This window comes from Gymnoscopelus braueri (genome assembly GCF_963280865.1).
Source record: "Gymnoscopelus braueri genome assembly, chromosome: 5".
NCBI classification, from domain to species: Eukaryota; Metazoa; Chordata; class Actinopteri; order Myctophiformes; family Myctophidae; genus Gymnoscopelus; species Gymnoscopelus braueri.
In genome coordinates, this window is record NC_137606.1 from 14473377 (window position 1) to 14498587 (window position 25211).

General features: G+C 39.7%; 1 protein-coding gene across 2 annotated transcripts in view; it reads right to left on the reverse strand.

Annotated features, from left to right (window-relative positions):
- Positions 1 to 4089: 4089 nt before the first annotated feature.
- Positions 4090 to 25211, reverse strand: part of caln1 (calneuron 1) — a gene marked incomplete at both ends in the record, with an annotated part of 79034 nt that continues 57912 nt past the window's right edge. For both annotated transcript variants that reach the window (XM_080429358.1, XM_080429357.1), the window contains 2 exons: positions 4090 to 4220; positions 14347 to 14503. In XM_080429358.1, the coding sequence (XP_080285484.1) occupies positions 4090 to 4220; positions 14347 to 14503 (288 nt within the window). The remainder of the gene's footprint in view (positions 4221 to 14346; positions 14504 to 25211) is intronic.

Here is a 25211-nt window from a genome sequence, read left to right on the forward strand (position 1 = left end):
ATTGCTTCCAGTGCCCCTCGAACTTCTCTATACGCCCCCTGGGGGGCTGTACCGCCCCATTGAGAAACGCTATTATAGATGTATATATATATAGATATAGATATACACTGACAACAGCTGCCAAGCTGATGATACAGCGCGCGCTGCGCGCGTGTGCGTGTGCGTGTGCGTGTGCGTGTGCGTGTGTGTGTGTGTGTGTGGCTGCATTATCAGCTTGTCTGCTGTCGCCAGGGTTATTGCGCTGTCAATGCTTCGATTGGGCGTGTTCAGGTTTCGGTACCCAGCATTGGCTATGGCTACTGTGTTGATGAAATAGTGTCTCTCTCTCTCTCTCTCTCTCTCTCTCTCTCTCTCTCTCTCTCTCTCTCTCTCTCTCTCTCTCTCTCTCCATCCCCCTGCAGATAGCCTATGTGGGCACGCATATGAACTTTATAGTACAAGCAGTTAAATCTTGTATAAATATAGACATATAAATTGATATACTACTATATAATAAAAACAAAGTCAGAGTTAGAGCATGTTTAAAAAAGGAAATCATTTTTCCCTCAGAAGATTTAACCTAAACCAATGACGGAGTAAAAGAAGAACAGTTTTTGAAAAAAATGCAGTTTTATTGCATTGTTTTATCCATTTACTTTTGTACAGAATACAGTATTTACATATACATAATTATTTAGCCTCTAATAAATATTACAACTCAAAATCTTCCCCGCTAGTCTATGTGTTTAAATGTTCTACATGCAAAGTGTGTGTATGTGCTTTTTCTAGTGGCTACACTTTCAAATTAGCTACTGTATGTACAAAGTTATACAATGACAACTTGTGAGATTTAACCATCATGCTACTGAAGAGACACAAAGTGTTTCCTCAACTGCAATTTCAACTTCCGTGATGAAGACATGCATCCAGTCTGCAAGACCATGTGCAGTTTCCTTCTAACACAGCTGTAAACTAAGCAGGTTGTCAACTCAAATAATATAAATGTATTTGATCTAAAGACCAATCCATGATGTTATGGTTGTCTTGTAAATCAGGTTGAAATGTTCCCATCGATAATTCTGTGTTCAGTGGATTATAGAACATATTACAAGTGTGGTTGACAAGACTTTGAAGACACATTTTACACAACACGCACATTCTCCAAATGCTAAATTGTGTCTAAACTAACAAGTATTTTTTTTCTTTCTTGGAATTGGCAATAAACAAACAAACAAACAAACAAATAAATAAATAATACATTCCTATAAATATTCTTCTTTTAAATATGTGATCACAAATGCAGTGCTGGTCCACCAATCATTTTTGGTAGATCAAGTTCAGCCTATACAGATTATGTAAAAAAAAAGAGTCTCATATAGTTCAACATTTCATTTAACATGGACCAGACATTGTGTATATGATGCCACGATATTCCTGCTTGACCTCACATCTGTGAAGTGCTCAGAGAGAGAGAGAGAGAAAAAAGTACTGACACTAATTGAGACTACAGCATAAACATGATTATACAGGTAATTCCACAAATATTTCTCAACTCACGCCCTAGGTGGCACCCTTGCACAAACCTATGACTCCCTTGATTTCTTTAGGATTAAATGGCAAATACAGTGCAAGATGAGGACCAAAACACAGGCAATAGACAGAGTGTTCCTACCGAAAATAACCTCCGTCTGATATCATACTGGGTGGCGATAACAAGGGATGTATTCATATTGTAATGTCTGGTACATCTCTGTCTGAGTTTTATGGCTTTGGCAAAGAGGGTGGAGGAAACACAAAGGAGCAACAACCTTGCTGCCTGTGTCTGATGTGCTGTGAAGCAGTGTGTCTTATTTGCAGTGTTCCCCCGGGCTCCTCTAAACCTGTTTGAGCAGAGCGTACCAACAATCATGCACATACAATGATACTGTACAGCGCCAATGCACGCTTTGACTCTTAATACGTGGGTTCCGTTATTTACAGACGACACTGTCCCAACCGCATGCAGTAGATAACACTGGTGTGTTCTGATCCTTAAAAAGCGAGGGTGGTTGAAAATGTTAATGTGTGAGTCAGTGCAGGAGCTCAGAACGACCTTGGAATGAACTGAATTAACAACATGTGAAGACGTCTCTCTTAATATCAGTTGGCATATCAATGCACACTGTGTCTATAGGAGATTAAAATAAGAAAACAAAAGTCTAGAAATTTACGTTTAGAGAACCTTCTACATAAGACTTTATCTCTGCAATATTAAAGGTAGTGTAAGTGATTTGCAAAGTTTCAAATAATTGCAAAATGGGTATATGTTCTGATAGTACTCGTTACTATAGAGTGTCCTGTCCATATAAAGAGTCTCCATGTCTCTCCAGCTCTTTATAAAACAGAAAATGTATTTTGTAGTTTTTTTTTTTTTTTTTTGTAGTTTCATTTCCAATTTTATCCAACCAGGACAGAGAACTCAATCAGGATATAGATTAAACAAGTGGAATTGGAAGTGATGACACTAAGAAATGAGCAGACAAAATTTTAACTGGAACACTATACAAATTAAGCTTAAAAATGGGTACTTTCTCCTGATTGGCTGAGATTTTGACACCTACCGAAAAATGTATTTTCTGTTTATTAAAGAGCTGGAGAGACAGGGAGACATCTGTTACTGAACAAACACTCTATAGCAATGATTACTATCAGAATATAGTATTTTAACCTTTTAACAAAATACTTTTTGTTTTAACCAAAAAATATCACTTACCCTACCTTTAAGCCTGCGAGAATCTGTACAAGTTAGGAATCTCTGGGGCTTTTCATTTGTGAATATTAATACATTTGTGTATTACACTAATAATACAATATTAATCTGATTCAGGCAATATCCTGACTATACTGTAGCTTTTGTAGCTTTTACTGTTGGCATTTTGTATATTAAATTGGCCTGATCGTTCTAATCAGCATAAGGCCAAAATCTTTCCGTTTCTCTCAAGACTGCTCAATAAATTGAACATTAATTCATTTTATAGGCCATTTCATGATTTACTTTGGTTTTGTTTGCCGGAGGAAGTTGAGGGTGTGTCTTTGTTTACACACATGACAACATGGCAAATGGTTGTGTCAAAGGCTAACATTTTGTAAAAAAAAAGATATATGTATACCGTGTATAAAAAATAAATCTGACAAAGACCCGTAACATTGTGTATGTGTGGATCACATGGTGCCCCATTTCCTCTCTAAACAGAATATCTAATAAATATATCCATGTGTATTATTGGGAGGAATTGTACTGTTTCAAACCAACGCAAGTTTTTAATTGAACTAACATCACAGTAACCGAAGTACAGTGTGCATGCAAATGTAGTCACTGACAGAAATGACTCAACACTGACTATCCAGACTAATTGGTGCGCTGAATACTGTCTGTGTTAAATATGAAACAGGCTACAGAACACGGTGGGTCGAAAATGAAAAGTTGGAGAGCATTCCCTGCACCACAAAAAAAAGGACTCCAGGAATTGTGCCGGATGCATTAAGATCCATCTGCTTGAATGGCAGTGAGCTTTAACTGCCTTCTCCCCCGGAAACTATAATAAGAGGCCAATTATTTCCTTCTCCTCTCTCTTCCTCTCGGGGGGGCCCCACACTGCAGCCCCAGTTATCTCATCAGAATACACTATAGGGGACCCGGCTGCAGGGATATAAATCTTGCCTCGTCTGCCGGAGGTGTGGAAAATGAGTGGTTCTGAACTCCTGTACTTAAAGCTTTTTTTCTTCTTTTTTTCTTTATTGCATCAGGGAAACGGAGAGTATTATGCAGAAAGTCAGCCCTTGAGTGTCCCTGTCAGAGTAAAGGGTATAGGGAGGGGGAGGAGGAGCCTCACACGACCCCCCTCGTTGCTGGCTTGTCAGTTTCATTGGATGTGGCAGAGTGCCATTCACTCGAGAAAATCCTAAATAATAATAATAATAATAATAATAAGATACAAAATAAAACAGTGGTCTTATTTGTCACCGTGGGTGAGGATTATTGTTTTGCAGTTTTTTTAAAACAGGGATATGTCCCTACCCACAGGCATGCACATGCAGGTTGGTTTGTTCCCCCGCTCACAGTGGGCGTGGCTACTCCATGCCATTCCTCAGCATCTGATTGGCTGCGATGAGCATGACGCTGATGATGAAGGCCATGGCAAAGGCGCAGATCAAACTCTTCCTGACACACGTCTGGCCGCGGCTCTTTTTCGAAGGGTGGACTGGAAAATAAATCAGAGAAAAGCAATACAAATGCAATTAACATGCGGAGAAAATATAAAATCATTTTTTTTGCTGTAAAAAGAGTTTGCAGTGTATACACAACATGACACAGCAAAGCTTTGCCAAATACAAAGACATCAGGTTTACAAACCGTCTTTCAAAAGTCTGCTATCACATCAACAGGACTTTTTATTTCTCATGTGATTCACATACTGTGTAATAGTACACTGACCACAAGTAGGAAATAATCACAAGAGCAGATAAACACGTCATGACAGAGGCTGTCTGTCTCTGCGGGGGGGATTACTTTGTTTTTTCTCCCTAATTTAGTCGTTTTGCTAATTAATTCCTCCCCACACACATTTCTGTGAGTTGTCACTGCTGAGTTGTATCCTACTAGCTCACCTGCCAATGAGGAACCCCCACCGGAAGGATGTAGAGCAAGGGTATTCAACTAGATTAGGCAGGGGGCCACAATTGTAAAATGACTTGAAGTCGAGGGCCACAAGACATACCGTACAAACAAAAAAGGTTCATGGTTTAACCGGAAACCGTTAAGAAATGTGTAACTGGTTGGTTAAACAGTACATTTATTATGTTACTATTTTATTTATTTTGTGGTGCAGAGGTACTTCCCCCCTAAAGTGATGCCTGGAGGTAGCCGTCCAGCCGCCATGACAGCTGCCTAATTCTGCCTTGCAAGTTATACATAAATAAATAAACTGTGGGTTATAAAGTACTTGAAAGCCATACTTAAGTAAGAGAACGGATACTTACTTTTAATATATTTGTACTTTAGTAAAAGTAAAATCACTTGGGTCAAAGTGTACGTAAGAAAAGTATCTGGTGTTAAAATGTAGTTACGTATCAAAAGAAAAAGTACAATAATTTAAAGTAAAAGTACAAATATCAGGTTTTTCATAGTACCAAGAAACAAAACAGCCAGAAATGTGTTTTTTGTTTCTCTCCTCGCTTTATAATAAACTGATTTTAACTTTTTTTTAAATGTTAAAGCAACAAAGAGACCATTCAAAGGTGCCATTCTTTCAGGTGAATGATCTCACACATCAGTGTGTCTAGCTTACATTTCCAAGTAGCTTGTGGCTAGATACTTTCAGAATTATGTAGCTTTAAAGTAGTTCAGCTACTTTTTTTTCACCATGTAGCTGCGTAGCTTGACAAAACAACAAGATTTTTGAGTGCAGTACGTCCATTACATGCCATCTCCCTCAATTTGTAGCTACCTATTTTAGATTTTTGAGTGGACTCCAATCACCCAATAGCATCATGGGCTGAATGTCATGATGCTCTAGTGTGCTCTCTCTCTCGCTCTCTCGCTCTCTGTCCACAGCCCTCCTTCTAAGATGAAAGTAGACAGAAAATTAATGGTCCAATCTTACAATAAGCATAGTGAGGACCAATTATATGAAGAAACCCATGTTCTTTTTTTATATTGAAATGCCTACTTCCTATTTTCTCAAATCCCAAATCAAAGCTTGTGCAGTATTAAGGTCTGGCACTGATATTATCCTCTCAACATAACAATGCGTATTTGTATTTATGTATATGTATGTGTATGTGTATGTATATGTATTTGGCCGTGGACCCCCACCTCAAAATATGTAGTTCCAGGGACCCACAGAAGCAAAGATTTGAGCAAAAAAAAATTCGCTTTAGATTTTTTTTTTTATATATTCAAAGATTTTCTAAAATCTTCCGGATTTTTCAAAAATAGTAGGTCTACAAGCTCATAGCGTGGCACAAGCTTGTATATCTGCTATTTTTTAAATAGCCAAAGTATAAAATAAGTGGTTACACAGATGCGTTCCCGGTCTTAATGGGTTAAAACAGCCTGTATCTGCATTTCAACCACATTTTTAAACTCAGAATTTTCTGCTGCCAAGGAAGAGAAAGACTACACAGGAAATGGTTGCAGGGGGAGTAATGACAGGTCTGGTTCTGAATCCTGATCTGAGTGGGTAAAATGAGGTATGCTGGGAGCGGGCCACCAAGGTGAGACTCACTTTTCTCATCGCATCTCATTATGTTCACAGAGGGGACTAGGCTGTTATAAAAGAAAGGTCAACTGATGAGGTTATTGCACAATGTTACTTAAAAGAACGCGAGCACAACACAAATAGTCTGTTTACTGGTTCAGAAGAGTTCATAAAAACGTGAGTATTCATTTACACGGAGGAAGGCTCTGCTAAAACGTGGTACCTAAAGGTTATTTCCGTGAGTGCTGGTATATTTCTGTCATTTTTGTTGTGGCAGCACAATAGACACCACTGTCGCCTTCTTAATCATTTTCAAACTGGCGTCCCTTTTTTGCGCATGTCATTATAGGGTAAAATATGAAAAGATTGAATAATTTAAATAAAAAAATGACGATCTACGTGTCCTCACTAACGCTCTTTAAAAGGCTGTCGTTTCCATTAGCTTGTGAAATCTCCAGCAATGATGTACTTGGTACCATCTTAAAACGAGCATTAGTGAGGACCCCTTATATGAAGATAATCTTTTTATTGGGATAAGTGCTCCTTGTGTGAATTTCAATGTCCATTCTCTTGCTTTTTCTATTATCTGCAGGAAAGAAGACACTGTTCTGGCCATCTTCAGACATAACAAACTGGTTAAATTACTCTTTCTGGATTTAGATTCTGCAAAGGAAAACAATAATCATGAGTGCAGCGTGTAATGCAGACACATACTGTACAATGTGCACACTCGGATGTACATTAGAGACAGACGATGAAGCGACATCATGTAAAAACACCAATTCATCCATGCATAAATTATACAAACACAAGGGATCACATTAAAATAATGTGTGATGTGTGTTTAGATGTTCACACATATACTGTATTATGAATATGCATGCACCAATACAAATATGCACATTCTCTCTCTCTCTCTCTCTCTCTCTCTCTCTCTCTCTCTCTCTCTCTCTCTCTCTCTCTCTCTCTCTCTCTCTCTCTCTCTCTCTCTCTCTCTCTCTCTCTCTCTCTCTCTCTCTCTCTCTCTCTCTCTCTCTCTCTCTCTCTCTCTCTCTCTCTCTCTCTCTCTCTCTGACAATCTCACATCTTTGAGGCCAGGCTCTCACAGTTAGTGAGATTATAATTCTCACTCAATCAACTTCCGGCGTGGACTGGTAAGTCAGCAGTCCTCACCGCCGTTGGCCAGGCGGCCACCAGGGAGCTAGCTGGCACCGCTGTAATTAGGTGATCGGGACCAGTCACCTGCAGGCCATATCGTTCCTGATAGCCTGCTCACTCACTCATCTGCAAACTAACTTGTAACTAACGTTGTCAAATGAGTGTATTGGAGTAAAAGGTTCAATATTTGCCACAGATGTAGTGGATGTACTCAAGTAAAGTAAAAGTAACTCAAAATTGTACTAGCACTTGAGTAAATGTACTTAGTTACTTTGCACCACTGTCACTCACTCACTCACTCACTCACTCACTCACTCACTCACTCACTCACTCACTCACTCACTCACAGAAGTCGCTTGCTCTATTTTGACTCTCAATTCAGGAAGCACTGAAGTCATCAGAAAAATAAACTTCTTGACTGTTGGACAACACAATGCAGAGTGGAAAGTAGGACATGGGGGAAAAGAAGACAACATGTCCACATCCCTCCTAGACTGATGTATGAGGGCAAGTAGTTTCTCTTGACACACAGTGAAATCCAGAGTGTTAATTTAACTATACCAAGGTAATAAAATGGACCTGTAAGGTTCCGTTTGGTTCCATTTGTGCACTTTCTGATTTACAAATGGACAAATTAAAGCTGAAGATTTTACTTCTCCTCGGGGACTAGCATCCCTATTTTGGTCATTATAGCCATTATAGCCGAAGATTTTCACGCAGGAAAATGCATCTCACATCTATCTAATTTCACAATGCATTGCCACGTGTCATGAGCTTGTAGATCTGTTATTTTTGCTATCGTCATATGACATTTTGGAGATTCTGAAGTGGTTAAAAGTCTTTGTCCTATCTTTCCATTGTGTAGGCAACTATAGGACCAACACTAAGGTTATGAGTTATGAGTGCACAAACCAGTATACATTATACCTTATATATTAATATATTATTATTACACATAATATATTATTATGATTTATATATATTATTATGAAGCCTCTATGGCGCTGCTAGAGGCTTTATATAAATCATATCCAGCACCAGTGGAGATGACAAAGTGTTCAGCTTCAGCTATTGTTGCTGTGCTCGGATGTGGAGACAAGAGGGGAGTTTAATCACGACATGTTGGTCACTCTGCACCATGTCTGTTTTGGAAGAGGAATGGTGTATGGAGGCAGCATGGCGGTACAGTAGTTACAGATGTCACCAACCTGCAGACCAAAAGTCACAGGTTGTGTAACTGCTCATCAGCCAGTGCATATTGATCAACAGCTACGCAACCTGTCTGATATAGTCTCGCATAGCCAGACAACCTCAATTTGTCTGGCTTTGTTGGTAGACTACCAATACGCTCTCTATGATCTCCATGGCACTGTTTCCCAAACAGTGGGTTTTCCATTTCCTACATTAAAAAATGATATATAATATTTTAAAAGTTTAAACAAAAGAAATCACAACTTTTCATCAATTAAAAACAATTCCAACATTATTCTAAAGTGTTTCATAAATAAAATGAAAATCTAATAATTTTCATAAAAATAAATAATAAGCTCACAATGCAGCGCCAAGTGAGCTTGTAGATCTGCTATTTTCACTAGTCCCGGTCAAACGTCACATTTCTCTTTTGGGTCTTGAGTTAAAAAAGTTTGGGAACCACTGCTCTATTTTCGGACACTGCTCTATTTTCGGACACCAATTCTATGGTGTCCGGCTAGCTAGTAGGGTGGCTGGGAGCTGATGGTAGGTGTGGCTTCACCTCAGCAATCCATGTCCCAGGGATTGTAACAGGCATCGACTGCGTGTTCTCGGCTAATACCGGCCTCATGCAGCAATAAGTTCCTAATGTTTCCTCTTACATTTCTTCCTAAGTGAATTCCTAAGAGAAGTTGAGTCAGATTCATGAAACGTTCTTAAAAGGCAGAATTGTTCGTAACTATGTTCTTGATGATGATGAATCCCAATCCTTGTAACTTGAAGGGGTGTGCCAGTTCATCCTAATTACCATAGGGAGCCGCCCCACCAATCCCCATATAAGGCATGACTGCATGGCTCTGCCTGCAGTCACACCTGTGTGTGATTGCTGCACACAGAAATCACAGGAAATCACACACAGAAATAAAATTGAGAGAATTAAGTAAAGCATACCTAAACTATAAGTCTAAAGATGGTGGAACACCTGACTCCAAACATAAAAATAAATAAATTAATAGTTCTGTGGAGGTACTTCTGAAGTGAACAGCAAATTCTTTTATTTAATTAATGAATGTATTTTATTATTTCTCTCACATTAATCAACATATCACCACAAAAATGTTATCCATATTTCATGTTCAGGAGTAGCGTTAGTAGTGGATATAAAACATTTTATTACTGAAAGCTGGTGGGTGGATATGGAGGGTCTTTAAGGTAGCAGCTGCTTGGTATGTAATGGGGTGGAAATAGGGGTGTGGTGGGTGATATGGTGGTGCAAGGAGGGGTGTAGGGGGCTATGTGGGGGGTATGGGGATGGGTATGACGGGTGGGTATAGGGGGGCTTTCAGGTAGGAAGGGGACTGGAAAATGGGGGTGTGGCGAATGTCGGGGATATGGGGGTGGGGTTATGGGTGGGGGGTTATGGGGTGGGTATGGGGCTTGGGCTTCAACTCAACCGGGTCTGTTTGGGTTAGATTGTAATTTCAGACCCGTCTCAAACATTTTCATGTCAAGGACGTACCCCAAATTGACATGCATTTGGCTGCAGACCCCCACCTGAAAATATTTTCTGCCAGGGAAATTTTTTCAAGATTTATTCAAAATGTTTCGAAAATAGCCGATCTACAAGCTCAAAATGGCCAGTAATAGAATGCGTTGTGAGCTTGTAGATCGACTATTTTCAAACAAAGTATAAAATAGGGTTAAAGTGATTAAACTGTTCCTAGTTTGCTGTGGACCCCCTGGAACTCCCTCAAGGACCCCTGGGGGTCCCCAGACCACACTTTGAGAACCACTGCTCTAAAGATATGATAAAAATATTATTGTAATTTAAATCCTAAATTACTACTACTACTACTACTGTAGAATTGAAGGAACTTCGAGAATTAATTATTTTTGCACAAACATGTCACACTTAAGAACTAAAAGGCCACCCTAAGAGTGCTCTTCAGTGTGTGTAGATTCTGTTCTTACCTGAGAACAGATCACAGCTAAGAAAACATTGGAGTATACCAAAATCTTCTTAAAAAGTTCTTAAGTGGGTCTAAGAAAAAATTTCCTCTTAAGAAAGTGTGCGTAGATTCTGTTCTTACCTAAGAACAGATCACAGATAAGAAAACATTGGAGTATACCAAAATCTTCTTAAAAACTTCTTAAGTGGGTTTAAGAAGACATTTCCTCTTAAGAACGGTTGCTGCATGAGGCCCATAAGCCTCCCTGACATTTACCAGGCTCATGGTGGTGACTACATTCTACAGTATGTATGGGCTATGGACAATAGGCTCTAACAAATGCCTATTCTGTTGAAAACCCAAACCAATCCTGATTCCATCCCAATATGAAGGACCGCCCTTAAAGGGATAGTTCACACCCCAAATGACTTTTTTTTAAATCGATTAGTCACCCCATGGAGACTTGAATTCATGGATATTTTGTTGTTTTTGTTGCATTCCTAAGCCAATAATTTGATGACCAGGAGACTTCTACCGGAACCACTGCCGGTCATCAAATTATTGGCTTAGGAATGCGACAAAAACAAAAAGAAATATCCATGAATTCAAGTCTCCATGGGGTGACTAATCGATAGAAAACAAGTTCATTTAGACACTTCAGCTCAGAAATAACCAGACCGTAATGAACCATTAACCATTTATTACCATATAGCTGTTACCATATGTGCAATGATATTGCATCCAAAGTTTGGCGGTGTGACTCTGCTCATGTGATATTACAGATTCCTGTGCAAACATGTCACAGATCATTCCATCACAACCCCCAGAGCAGAGCATTCAATTCAATTCAATTAAAGTGTCAAATCACAAAGTTGTCTATCGCTTTAAGTCTTTGGTTCTATGCAAAGACAATGCTGTTACATTTTAATCTCTTAATTGCTTCACAGTTCTGGCCTGTACATTGATGTCACAATATGTCAGATGTATCAGTAAGCGGATCATCTCCAATGGGGCTGGCTACGGGAGACTCCCCGTCTGTGCCCTTGAGCAGGACACAGGACTGAACTGTCACTCTGATTGAGAAATGAATGAAAGCAAACGTCACATACATCCTGTCAGGGATGTTTGTATTTCCAGGAAGCCACAATTTGACCTACAGTATCATGTTGACACGGTCTCATAAAATGCATAATACATTCTAATAACCACCTACACCTACATATAAAAATCCTGAGTTTTTATTTAATTCTGAGTGTTTACAAATAGAAACAAATGGACCAGTTTTGACAACATTCATTGGCTTGAATTTGATTCAAACTCACTGTGGAGATAGCTTGAACCTGGATAGCTTGCTGCCATAAGGCTGTTCCTCCACACAACAAGTCCGCTGTACTGCAGCAGCCTGGACAGGAAGGGATCAATGGCTGCTGCACTTAGAGACGGTTCAGCACAGATAATTCTTACCCGACTTGTTTTTAATCTCAACACTATTGATTCAAGAGGCATGATTACTTGTATCTAAAGGGGGAAAGTGATTGCCTTTTATGTTCTAAAATACCTATCCGTAAGGTAAACTACTATGAGAAATTGTATCCAGTGTGAATTGCACTGTGATAGCAGCTATTGATTTCTGCGTGACTGAGAACATCAGGATGTCGCTCGCTCATACAAGCCTGAGTTATACTTAGTTGTGCACAGGTGTCGTGCACTGAAAATAAAGGAAAACACAAAGCAGAGTGCATCATCCCGCTCTCCTTCAAGAGCAAGAGGTAGAGAGCAGAAATGTCCTTCCCACAACAGACAGAACAGCTTGTAATCACCATTCCCTTTTTATGTCACGATAAATCACAATGCCTATAATAATGCCCTAATGTAAATCGTGTATGACAAGCTAATTTGGCTCTGCATGACATCAGCATTTTTCCAGTTTCACAAGAGGGTGGTGGCAGAACATTAGAACAGGTCATTTAGTCTCATTTGGGAGATTCTGAACTGAAAAGAAAAACCCAAAACAAACATATAGTATGCCCATAATCTATACACACAGTGATGAATGCAATTGTAGGCAACGCTTACTGAAACTGTATCTTCTACTGCAATATTCACATCACAAACCTTCATTATACTACTTTATATACTGATAATTTCAGCAAGCTAAATAATTTATTTTGGTCTATGCTGAAGCACTGCCCCAAGATGCACAATACATGTGTCATGTTGGTTAATATTTAACATCAGCATGTCCCTGCATACAATGTCAAGGGTATAGCCATACATCATACCACATTCTGACTAGCATTTTCCTAATGACTACAAATGTGTTGTGTAAGTACATAATATCTTTGCATTCGAAGTATGCAAATGTTGGAGAATGGTTTTGCTTTTCTGTGTAGGTCTCAGTTCTGACTCCAGGCTGCCCCAATGACAAAGACAACTGATCAAAATATTTCTATCTGCCAAACCCTAAGTGCTGAAAAGACACACATGAATGGCACAGTGGATCACCAACCACATCTAATATCCAAAGAGATTAAAATGTTTTCAACTGGCCTTCCAAAAAGATTTAGCAAACAGGAAACATCATAGTGATGACATACAGTATTTCATTTGTTCTAAGGAACAGGAGGAAACGTTCCAACAAATCTGAAATATCCATCGCTGCTTAACTATATAAATCCATGCATAGCCAATCATATTCCATTTAGTTCTGGTTCAGAGCAGGGCCGTGTTTATGCATAGCCATATAGCCTATTTTGATTTTCGGGCTGTAGCTTACGGCTCAGTGGTCTCTGATGTCACATCAGCTGAGTTTGTTTGTTTTAGATGGCAAAACAAGAGAAAGAAAACAAAATATTTATATTTTTTAAACCAAAGCACCTTTTCCTACATCTCTAAATGAAGGTAATGTAATAAAACCAGCCATGAAAGGTTTTGTATTGAACTGACTGCTGTCGATATTACACATGAAAATGTTGTAGCCTACAGTTAGGCCTAATGCAAACACTAAATAAGCCATTACATCGCGGACATGTTAGTGGATGTGTATGATGCAGTGGCATAACTATAGACAGTGCAGGCGGTGCAAGAGTGGCACTTCAAAAGAGTACCATTTGCCCATTTCAGAATAACAAAACTACTGTACAGTTAGTTCTGTGCTATGGTTCCATAAAGTGACGAGGTGGACACTCAGGTTAGCTAAGCTGTGCAATAAATGTATTATTTGATTTTCCAACAGTGAGTAATCTTGTGTTGATGTTGTTTTAGTTTGACTGTCGGTCAGTGGGCACGCATGTACGAGCTTACAGCGCATGTAAACGGCATAATTGCCACAAGTTGTGTGGAAGCTGACGTCCTGCATTGTTGGTTTTTAAAGCGTACTGGTAGCTGACATTAATAGTGAGTTTGTGTTGTGAAGTCTGCACGCACGCAAAATCTGTGTGTGCTTCTTAGTACCGTGCACAAGGCGGGGGGGGCGGGGGGGGGGAGAGGGGGGGGGGGGGTTGGTGAAGGGGGAGACGGAGCGAGGGCCCATTCTGACGATAACACAGCCCTGGTTCAGAGCAGGTGACCAGCTGATTTCCAATGGCATAAAGGCCTTCAATCAATAAATTAGCAGGTGCGCCATGACTCTCGCAGTAGTTTAGGAACTCTAAAATCCTATCTGACAGGCATGCATTGCTCTTTCTCCCTTTGTCACCCTCACTCACTCGCTCATTACCTTACTCTTGCACAAACGCACACAGTCACATACACAGGCACAGTAGTGCCTTTTTCCAGCTGTCTTTTTGACACATTGCTGGCACAGGACGGTTGGGAACCACAGCACTCACCTCCTTCATACTCTGTGTGACAGTTTCCTGAGTTCTGTTTCAGGCTCTCCTCTTCGTTGATGATGATGTTCTCTATGTCCTTCATGGTCAGGTGGTCACGGAAGGCGTGGAACAGTATGTGTTTCAGCTCCTCCAGGGTAATCCGCTGCATGTCAAACTGCAGGGGGACAAAGTGCATAAAATGTCATTTTCACACGGTCTGTGTATAATTTGGGGATAACGTTGTTAGGTAACTGTTTTGCTGTATTATGTGCATGTATTTTGTTTGACTAAATTAAATATTGAAAGAAGTGTATCTCAAGGTGGTACATTATGTGAATGGATCATGGTGGTGTTGGTGCCTGCAAAAACTTGCAACAAATGTTGAAATTACAGATCAGCTTTGAAACATTACTCTAGCTGAAAGATAGAATCATGAATAATTAAAAAAAAAGCTGGTTGCATTTTCATTTAATGAGCAGATTGAGTTTTTCCTCCGAGTAACAAATAAGGCCCACGGTGGGTGATTCAATTAAACTTTTATGCTGCGTGATCCGGTTTAGAAAAAAGGGGGGAAAGAAATGTTGGTTCCTGTGGTGGGTTCCGGTTGGCGTCACATTGTTTTTGCTCTCCACATAATGCGAATCAATTAGTTTAGTCTTACTAGTCGAGCTACGAGTTGGATATACCAAACAATTATTATACCAACAGAAACTAAAGGATTATACCAAACTAAAAAAAATGTACTAGGGGAATCATTTCGGAGGCTCAGAGGTTCCGGCCGCCTGATGACGTAAAGTTATTTCCACTCCAGACCGGATCAGAAAACCGAAAACGGTATTGATCCCAGGCTGTTACAAAAGACTTGGGAATGTGTAAACCCTTTATTGGAAACACTTTTCACTAAGAGCACAGATGGTTGGGAATCACAACATGAGAGTCAATAATAATCATAAGGTAATCATAAGGAAAATCTCAGATTAGTGGAGTTGAGTATTGATATCAACTGTAAGAACATCAAATTGCTTTTACTACTCAATTTTATTTTTTCCCACTGAAAAAACATTTGCATAACTTAACACCTCACTGTATAGCTTAATCAAAAATGTAATGATAATTATAACTAATGTATCTTTAAATGCCTTCATAAACCACCATTGGTGTACAAAGCGGCAACACCCCAAAAAAAACCAACCAAACTAGGAATGGAAAGTCTGTGATGGCCTGTCCATCACTGCATTTTTCTTTTCTCCTTTTTCTATGATATTGTAATGATCAGGTGTTTTTGGGACACGGTAGCTGGAGAGAAAAGTCTAATATTATGTGATGTCCTCAAGTGACCTGTCTGAAGCGAATTCACTGACTGTGAATATGAGACGTTGTGGACATTGTCACACTGCCCAGGGGGATTTCATGGGAATGTGAACTCATTTTCTGGTTCGCTTTTATGAAAGGAAGTTCATTGAGGTGTAAAGTAAAAGCTCAAACATTCCACGAATCAAACAACCATACTGTACGGTATATAGTTTTAATAAAGCAGCTCACAAACAAGTGTCAATATGACAGAGATTGGACTCTTGACTGCCAAGCTTCTTTCAATACTTTGACAGCAGTTCATATTCAAAACTAGGATTTTTTTTTTTTTAAATAGTACAAAAAGTTGGAGTAGAATTTGCTTTTGAGTAGAATATAACTTTAAAAGTAAGCAAGGTTTTTAATAGAGTTAGCATTTGTGTGGAATGTACCTTACAAAGTAAAGGAAAAGTTATTTGGTTTTATTCAGGTGTTTTGTCTGTGACTGCTGGGTCTGGCCTGAAAGATATGTAAACATGTATGAAAACTATACAAGGACCGATATGAATGTACTGTATTGGCGCTGCCAAAATAAGTTATTCTAAAAATCCATTCTGACTGGCCTTAAGGGTGATTTATTATTATATACTTAGTTGCATGCCGGTGTCACACACACCAAAAATAGCTCATCTATAGTACAAGCTTGCAACGCGTTACTCTGTGATGCGTTGCGAGATGCCACGCAACCGAGCATAAATCAGGCATTAGTTTGTTATGACATTTGCCTACCTTACCAGATGTCACTGGTCTTATCCAGTCTGTCACTGGATATGACCTATTATTATGTAAGCACATTTTAACCTTGTCCTTGATTGTGACTTTGATGTTTGACCTATTCCACCCAAAAGTTATTCATCTCTTTGGGGGCAGCCTACAGATATTTTATTAAATAATAATTATTACGTCAATCTTACTATACAAACATTCTATTTCTGTATTATCCTGTTCCGGTATCAATTGCATATCCTTAGTATACCTTGGCATTCAGTACTACAGAAATGAATGAACGAATGAATGAATGAATGAATGAATGAATGAATGAATGAATGAATGAATGAATGAATGAACGAACAAATGAATGAATGAATGAATGAATGAATGAAATAATTAATGAGTGAATGCATTCAAGGATAATATTCTGCTCCTGGGTCAATGATGTCACTGATCAAGGCTTTGAATCAATAACATTTGGTTATCTCTCCACCTCAGACTAAGCAATGAACACTCATTTAATCACACACCACATTTTAATCAGGCTCCATAAGTGATTTATTCCCAGGGCTAATTAAAAGCTGGGGTCATTGTTTTGTCCTTTGCTTGCAAAGTCAACCCCAGCACTTTAGTCAAAGACGCTCCTGGTCAAATATGACTCAACCACAAGTGGAAGTTGCTCAGTCAAATTTGTACTTGAGTTAAAGTATAGGAGTAGTTGCTTTAAAAAAAAATCATAGAGATATGGAGATCTCTGTATCTGTCTGTCTACCTGTGTCCCTTTTATGCCCATATATGGAGATCCATGATCTGATCTGGTACCACCCAAATTTAGAACAAACATGGGAAAATTCGCAAAAAATTAAATGAACTTTCAAAATTGGCCTGAAATAACATCTATCAGGAGACCACAAGAGGAGGTAATTTTACCATCTCTTAAAATTGGAACTGGAACACTATAAAAATGAAGCTGATAAATGGGTACTCTTTCCTGATTGTCTGAAATTCTGTCAATTCTGTTCTGAGCTGGAGAGACAGAGAGACTCCTGTGACTGAACAAACACTCTGTATCAATGATTACTATCAGATTGTAGTGCTTTAACCTTGTAACCTTTAACCTTTTATTTTGACAAAGAAATATCACTTACATTACCTTTAATGTCTTACTGTACCACGTGCTGTCTGCATTTCTGACTAATAAAGTATTCAAACAATCAATCAACCAATCAATCAATCAATCAATCAATCAATCAATCAATCAATCAATCAATCAATCAATCCCTGATGTCATTAGTATATGCCCATATCCTGTATATTGGCATGCCCATATATGGGCATATTGATTGGATCGGCGGTTCTGGACAACCGGATATCCAAACAACTCGACGGCGGGCAGCGCACTCCCTCGAGTCCTTGACGATGCATGTGCCGAGTTTGAACACCCACAATATGTGAACATTCTGGAATGTATTCCTTGGCCTACTCGTGTGCACAATACATTTGGTGCTGATCAGTCTAAGTAAGTGGTTTGCGAGATAAGCCACAGACAGACAGACAGACAGACAGACAGACAGACAGACAGACAGACAGACAGACAGACAGACAGACAGACTCTTCCACACGGTTCACCCTATAGGAGCCACGCCGTACATGAGTACAACAGACAAACAGTAAATGACTTTCATTAGATAGCAAATGAAGGACTTAAGTGAAGCATAATGATGCATATGTTTAACTTCCCAAATAAAGGAGATGCTGACAGACAGGCCACATGTAAAGGAATAATTACTTTTCTTGGTTGGAAGAAAAAAACACAGTCATTTCCATTACAACGGTGGTTTGAATTTAATAAAATCTATACTGCGTCTGATTCACATGCAAGAAACTTTGAGGTCATTTGTCTCAACAGTTCTTTAGTGACAATCAATACGTGATCTGACAAACCGCTTGTTGTGTGAAAAGACTAGAAGCCTCTAAAAGCCCTGCTAGAAGCCTGTAGAGGCCGTGCTGGTACTGCAGTAATCCCAACCTAGTTTCAACTTTCACTTTCATCCTTGCAGCCCTCTCACTATGGGGCAAAACATGCCCAACTAGAAAAAGTGCTCCTCGGAGCACAGGTCTCCGCCAGGTCAGGTAGGTTATTGTGGCCTCCTGGTGGCGCTATAATAGGCCAATGTTTAAAGGGTACCATTTGTTCTTAGGCCTTGCACGGCAATCGGACACTGCATTCATGGTTTGAGGCATTTTGTGCAACTTTTTTTTTTGCTAAATTAGACCTGCTGGTGGCGCTATAACAGGCCAATGTTAAAAGGGTGGCATTTGTTCCTCAACATAGTGTGAATGCACGTGCAAAGTTTGACCGCAATCGGACGCTGCTAAATGATGTCTCACCTGCACGTGAGACTATACCCACAAAGGTTCTATCAGTTGCTATTCTATTGCTGCACCTCATCTGTTACTATAGTATACAGTATCTGCTGCTATTTCTAACTACACCTTATGTGCATGGTTATCAATATCTGACCTGTTTTCCCTGTTCTTTCCTTCTGTCTGTCTCTATTATATTTCCGTTTCCTGATTTTTTTTTTTTTTTTTTTTTAATTACAGCTGTAAACCTGTGATGTGACAATAGAGTTGAAGTTGACTTGAAAGAGATGTGTGGAACACACAAGCGTGTCTGCAGACACTAAATTGTAGTATAAACAGAACTATGTACGCATCCACTATCTGCAGACCCTTGCGGCTATGAAAATATTTACACATTTTTATGAGGTATTTTATAATGACAGGCCTCAAATAGGGATAACAGGTTGAAACTGTTTTACAAGCCTTGTTGATTTATGGACTTTTGCAAGGACATCGCAAGTTAACAATTCATGTGTGAGTGTACTTAAGTAAAGTGCACAGCAGACACAAAACACACACACACACACACACACACACACACACACACACACACACACCCCCCCACACACACACACACACACACACACACACACACACACACACACAGACACACACACACACACACACACACACACACACACACACACACACAGCACTCTCACAGCACTCACATACACACACTGCTCTCACATGCACACAAATGCCTCACTAGAAGCAACTCCATCCGTTTAACGACTTGTGTACGATTATCCCTATCTAGGCCATATTACCAATGGCAATGTGCAGCTGCCTAAAACAGATGTTTTAAATGTATCACAGACAAGAGAGAGACCTGTTTGTTTGTATTCCCTCCCTTCTCCCCGTTGGAAACTGAGAAAGAATGACATGCTAACCCATACTAAATAGGCAGATCTACCTGGGGTGATCCAGCGGAATCAGCCTCCTGATCTACAGCCAAGTCTTGCATCATTTCTCCCCATGGCTGACGTCCTAATGTTTAAGTGACCTTCATGAAACCCTGCAGCACAAAATGATGGCATCCCTGGAGGACATCAAGAGAGTCTGCGTTTCATTTGCCAGGGAATGAGGGATGAGCCCAGAGGATAGGTTAATTCAGCGAGCACTCCAGCGGCCGATAACGAAAACCCCATTTTCCCCAGCTCTGACCACTTTTATACTCGGGCAGTGAGTGACCTCAATAGGAGAATGGTATAAAGAAAAGGGGGGATGGGGGAAGGGGGGTGGTTGGGGTGGTGGAATGATGCGACTGGATGCCAGAGGGCACTCAGCACCGTGCAACACATGCTTTTGTTTACTGAACACTGTGTGTAAAACACATTACAATAGCGGAAATCTTTATGGCCAGTTACACTCACTGCCATCTTTCTTTCTTTCTTTCGTTTTCCTTTATTTATTCAGGGAAGCCCATTGAGAGCAAGCTCTCTTTTTCAATGATGCCCTGATTACAGCATGAAAACAAGTAGAGTTATAAAATACAATACATATAGTGAAAACAATAGCAAACATTTGAACCACATTAAAACAAATCACAGATGTAAATAAATATAGGGTTACATGAAACAGGTGCAGTCACTATATAATGTTTCCTCAAGAAGCACCCTAAAGGTCTCTATGGAGACCAGTCTATCTCTGTGAGCAGTGCACGGACACACCTGCAAGGAAGTACATTCAGTCTGAACTTTAACTCTGGTTGACCATATGGTGACATATTTCCTTGTGAAACAGGGGCTGGGTGCTTCTCAGCCAGTCACTGATGAATCAGTCAGCACAACACGTTCAGATGACCACCCTGTTCCCTCAGGATATGGGATTTAAACACTGCGATTCTAAATTTGTGTCGCAAGATATCCCAGAGGGTGGCTGAACAAAAAGCCCAACTGGAAAATGACTGTCTTCAGTTATTTTCAGGGACCAGCCAAGGAAAGGGGTGTAGTAAACTTTTATATCCAGTGGTGCTTGACACCGCTACTGTATGTCATGTCACGTCAAAGTAGTCTCTTATGAGGATTCCCATGTGATGCTGTCACTGTGCTAGTGGCATTATGCAGGTGACAGTCTATTCACCATCTCGCTGAGGCCTACAGACAGCACTACAAAACAGATAATATACTGTGGATGACACTGTCATGTGGTGAATTTGAACAAAGCGGGAATGAGCTGCTGGGAGAGAGAGAGAAAACTCCCTGATTCAGCCAAGAATAGTTTAATCCAGCTCGGCTGGCAGGGGTCATTCCAAGTGTCTGCTTCAATGTGTATTTTTAGGAGGTCAACACAGGGCTGTAATTAAACCACACAAAATTAACTTACATTGAACAAGATGCCTGGCAGGTTTCCCCACAGCCATTATAGAAAGACACGGAGATCAGTCTCTTATGAGCAAAGCTCATTAAACAAGACAAGTCCATATCACTATCCAATCACAAGTAGCCCAGTAAGCTACCAGAAAAGAGAAATGAATTAAATGTCCTGCCAATTTCAGAGCCAGCAATAACCATTGTCAATTGGGGTTGAGGTCTTACTTGAGGTCTTCGGTTCGTGTTATGAATATTATTATGTAAATGTAATACATATTATTATACTAATATAATATATTTGATATTCAGAGCACCTATTATAAAAACTTCCTATACTGCTGTTATCACCAAACCTTACCACTGTTACCCAGACTACATATTACCCAAGATGCTTTATACAAACCTGCTCTATCTAGTGGCTGTGCATCACTGTGAGTTTCACACATTTCACTGATATTTTTCAGCCTCAGGTATGAATGTTCTCCAATGCTCACAATCTATTTCTATATTCTACTCACGTCCTCAATTGTATAGAAGACGAAAACTTGACTGGTCCCTCTATACTGTATTATTGTATTGTGCAGGTAGAATCATATACTGCCTGAACGCACAGTGTGCAATATTGACTCCTCAAGGTAAAAAAGAAAAGCCTGCCTACATGTGTGCATATTGTAGTTGACAGTCATTGTACACTATCCTTTTGCATGGTTCATGCTGTCGTTCTCACTTTCTCTCATGATGTGCTGTAAACTATTTTAGATGTCCAAATGTCTGGACCATCCTATCCTATCCTATACCAAATATCTTTTGGAGTGCTTATCGATGAGGACCCGAGGGAGTGAAGTCGGATCGGCGGTTGTCCAGAACCTCCGATTTCACCAATATGCCCATATATGGGCATATATGGATATCCGGTTTATCAGAACCGCCAATATGACCACTATGCCCTTATCTGGGCATGCCTTATATGGGCATACTGATGACATCTGGGATCTCCATATATGGTGATATACTGTACAGATATAGAGATGTCCATACAGTATGGGCATAAAAACGACACAGACAAACAGACAGACAGATGGGTATAACGGGTACTCTGACAATGGGTACGGGTACGGGTTTTGCATAACCGGGTGGAGCATGCATTCCCATCTTGCATCGTTCCCGACTTGCGTGGTACACTTGCCAACAAGACATAGCTACAGTACTCGTACAGTACTGGCTGATGGTGTATATAATATGCCAAGCACATACAGTACATACATTTTGCCGATACGTTTTTTATTATCCTATTAGATTATAACTACTAACTCTTTTTGTTGCTCTTGTTCTTCTGTCTATCTTTTTCTTTACTTATTATTATTACCTATGCTGCTACATTGTCTGAAGGAAGCCAAACAAAAATAAGTTTTACATTTATGTACCTGTGCACAAGATGTAACAATACATTATCTTGACCTTGTACAGCCTTGCAAAATGCCTTTGGGCTGTGCAAGGCCTGTTTACTCTATGACATTGTCAATTAACGTCCGATTTTTGTTTTGTGATTCTGATCCAGTTTTATAGCTTCATCATACTATAAATGACTCTGCCCATGCTTACTATGCTGGTCCAAATGCTGTTAAACTGGAAGCTCAGCATGTCAACGATCTGTGCTTCTAAGCAGCCTACAGCCATACTGAAAGGCTTGAAACTTCAGGAGTAATTTATGTCTCATTTACCACAGCCATAACCTCCTGTCGATCGGTAGGAGATTAATAGAGGAAAAAGAAAACATAATGCACACAAACAATAAGTTTGTGAGGGAAAATGAATTGAGACACTCAGCATGAACCGGTCACTGTGGTGTTAATTGACATAAACTAAACCCATTTGCCAATTTCTGCATTGGCACGTCAGTGAAAATGGATGCAACAAGGGCCATAATGTAATGAAGAGAAGCCGGCATCAAGCTAAGGCAGCAGAGAGTGAATGGCAAAAGAAAACAACTAAGGAAACTACACATAACTTGAAAAGCTACAGTGTTCCAACAGTTAACAGGCCACTGTAATACTGTATCACTGAGGCTGAAACATCAAGAAAGACTGTTAATGAACGGACAGCTTCAATCCCTGATGTTTGAAGGGTCAAGCAGCTGTCAGGGTTTAAAAGACAAACAGATCTGCTTAGCAGGCTCTTCCTACATACAGTCTTTCTATTCCTACTTTTATTGTCTGGTCTTATTTTGCAAGCCATTGAGTCATTTAAACAGAATAATGTCTCTCATTGTGAGATAATGAAGAATGCCTTTCTAAGGTCTCATTCACTGTAGTTTTTAAACGTGGTCCCTAATTGCATCTGGAAATCATACACTTACACACTTGTGCTCTTAATATTCTTAAATATATGTATTTATTAAGAACCAATAAAGTTGAAATTATTTATGTTAATCAGGAATGTCTAATTCACTTAGTGATGCCATAAAGAAGCAACCTTCCATATGTTTTTACTGAACTGGACATCCATCTGTATATTTCTATGTCTACTCTGCGTAGGATCACTCCCTTACGCTACCTGTAAAGTAACGTGCAATAAATGGAAATTGACGTTACAGATATCATTATATTGTGATAAACACCACAGTCAAAGTTGATGGACAGCATAAACTGCTGTTCTATGCTATCATGAGCCGTTTGCACCGAAGACGCCCCAGATCGTTTACATCAAAATGCTTCCGATAAATTGCTGGCACATACCAGATATGAAACTGATATCTGAGACACCTTCAGGGGATTTTTCAATCCTCTAAAGAATCCTCTGAAGTAAACTATAAAACAGGCAAAACCTCATCAAGTGATTCATTAATTTTATTTTCACTTTACATTTACACGTTCATTTACATCCATTAACGGATGTGAATCACTGGTTTCTTTCAAAACTGGCATGAAAGATCATCTATCAGGAGACCACAAGGAGAGGTAAATGCAAATTCCCATAGAAAGGAGGTGTCATTCACTGCCGCCGTTTGTCCTTTTTCTCCTTTGTACATAGGTGTTTTGTTGATGAATTGAGGAACAACATAGGAACAATGGAATCAAGTCCCCAGGACTTTTTTTTGGGTTATCCTTTTAGCCTTTAATGTCTGAGTGCCGTTTACATTTCTGACTAATAAAGTATTCAATCAATCACTGAAAGCACAATCACAGTGCCATTGTCAAAAGTGAACCAAAAGACAGAAGGCCTTTATATATTTTTATTTAAAGACAAGTCAAGGATGAACACGCTGATGGAAAAAGAGAACTTAAGTCATTGAGTTGGCTATCAATAGCCAATTACTGTTAGTGAGATTAATCAAGGAGGAATTACGCCCATTAACCCATGGAGAGGAGCAGGCTGAAGGAGCTGCTTAGAGGTCGCCACCCCCGTTAATGGGATTCGCTGGATCTATTACGGCCTGCTGCCTCATGTACGTAATTCATTGCCTGAACTGGAAAAGAACTAGAAGATGATATGAGGATAAAAGCAGGAGGGCTGACGTACAGTACAGGTGCAGACCATAATGACAACAAGTTTAGCTTAACTCAACCTAAAAAACTGACCCTGTGTGCTGCAGTTAAGGGGCAAATTGATAACTTGCAGTGGCGACTGCGAGTGAATGGGCTTGGACGCTGTTTTACTGTGTGGTTGAGTAGATAGATTATTACTCATATTACTCACTTATTACTACCAGGAACTGTTTGGCTCATCGCTGGATGTCATTGAACTGTTTCTTACACTGAGAAACCCTTCTCATAGGACCAGTACTAGTATTAACAGCATCTGTTATTTCCACCCAAGATCATTTTATATCATCTGCTCTAACTGCTCTTGGCTGTCAGTTTGAGGTGCCATAGATTTGCTGACAACTCTGCACCTCCCACACATGGACATCAGTTTGCTCTTGGGAGACATTATGGTTCCCAGGCTTTTCTTCCATGATGCTGTGGAAATTACCAGTAGAGTGCAGCACACAGCCCTTAAAAGGAAAAGAAAAAAAAGGAAAAAAGGGGTCATTTGACTGACTATGACTGAACTCAACTGAAACACACCCACTGACTATTCAGCCTAATGATTAGGCCCTAA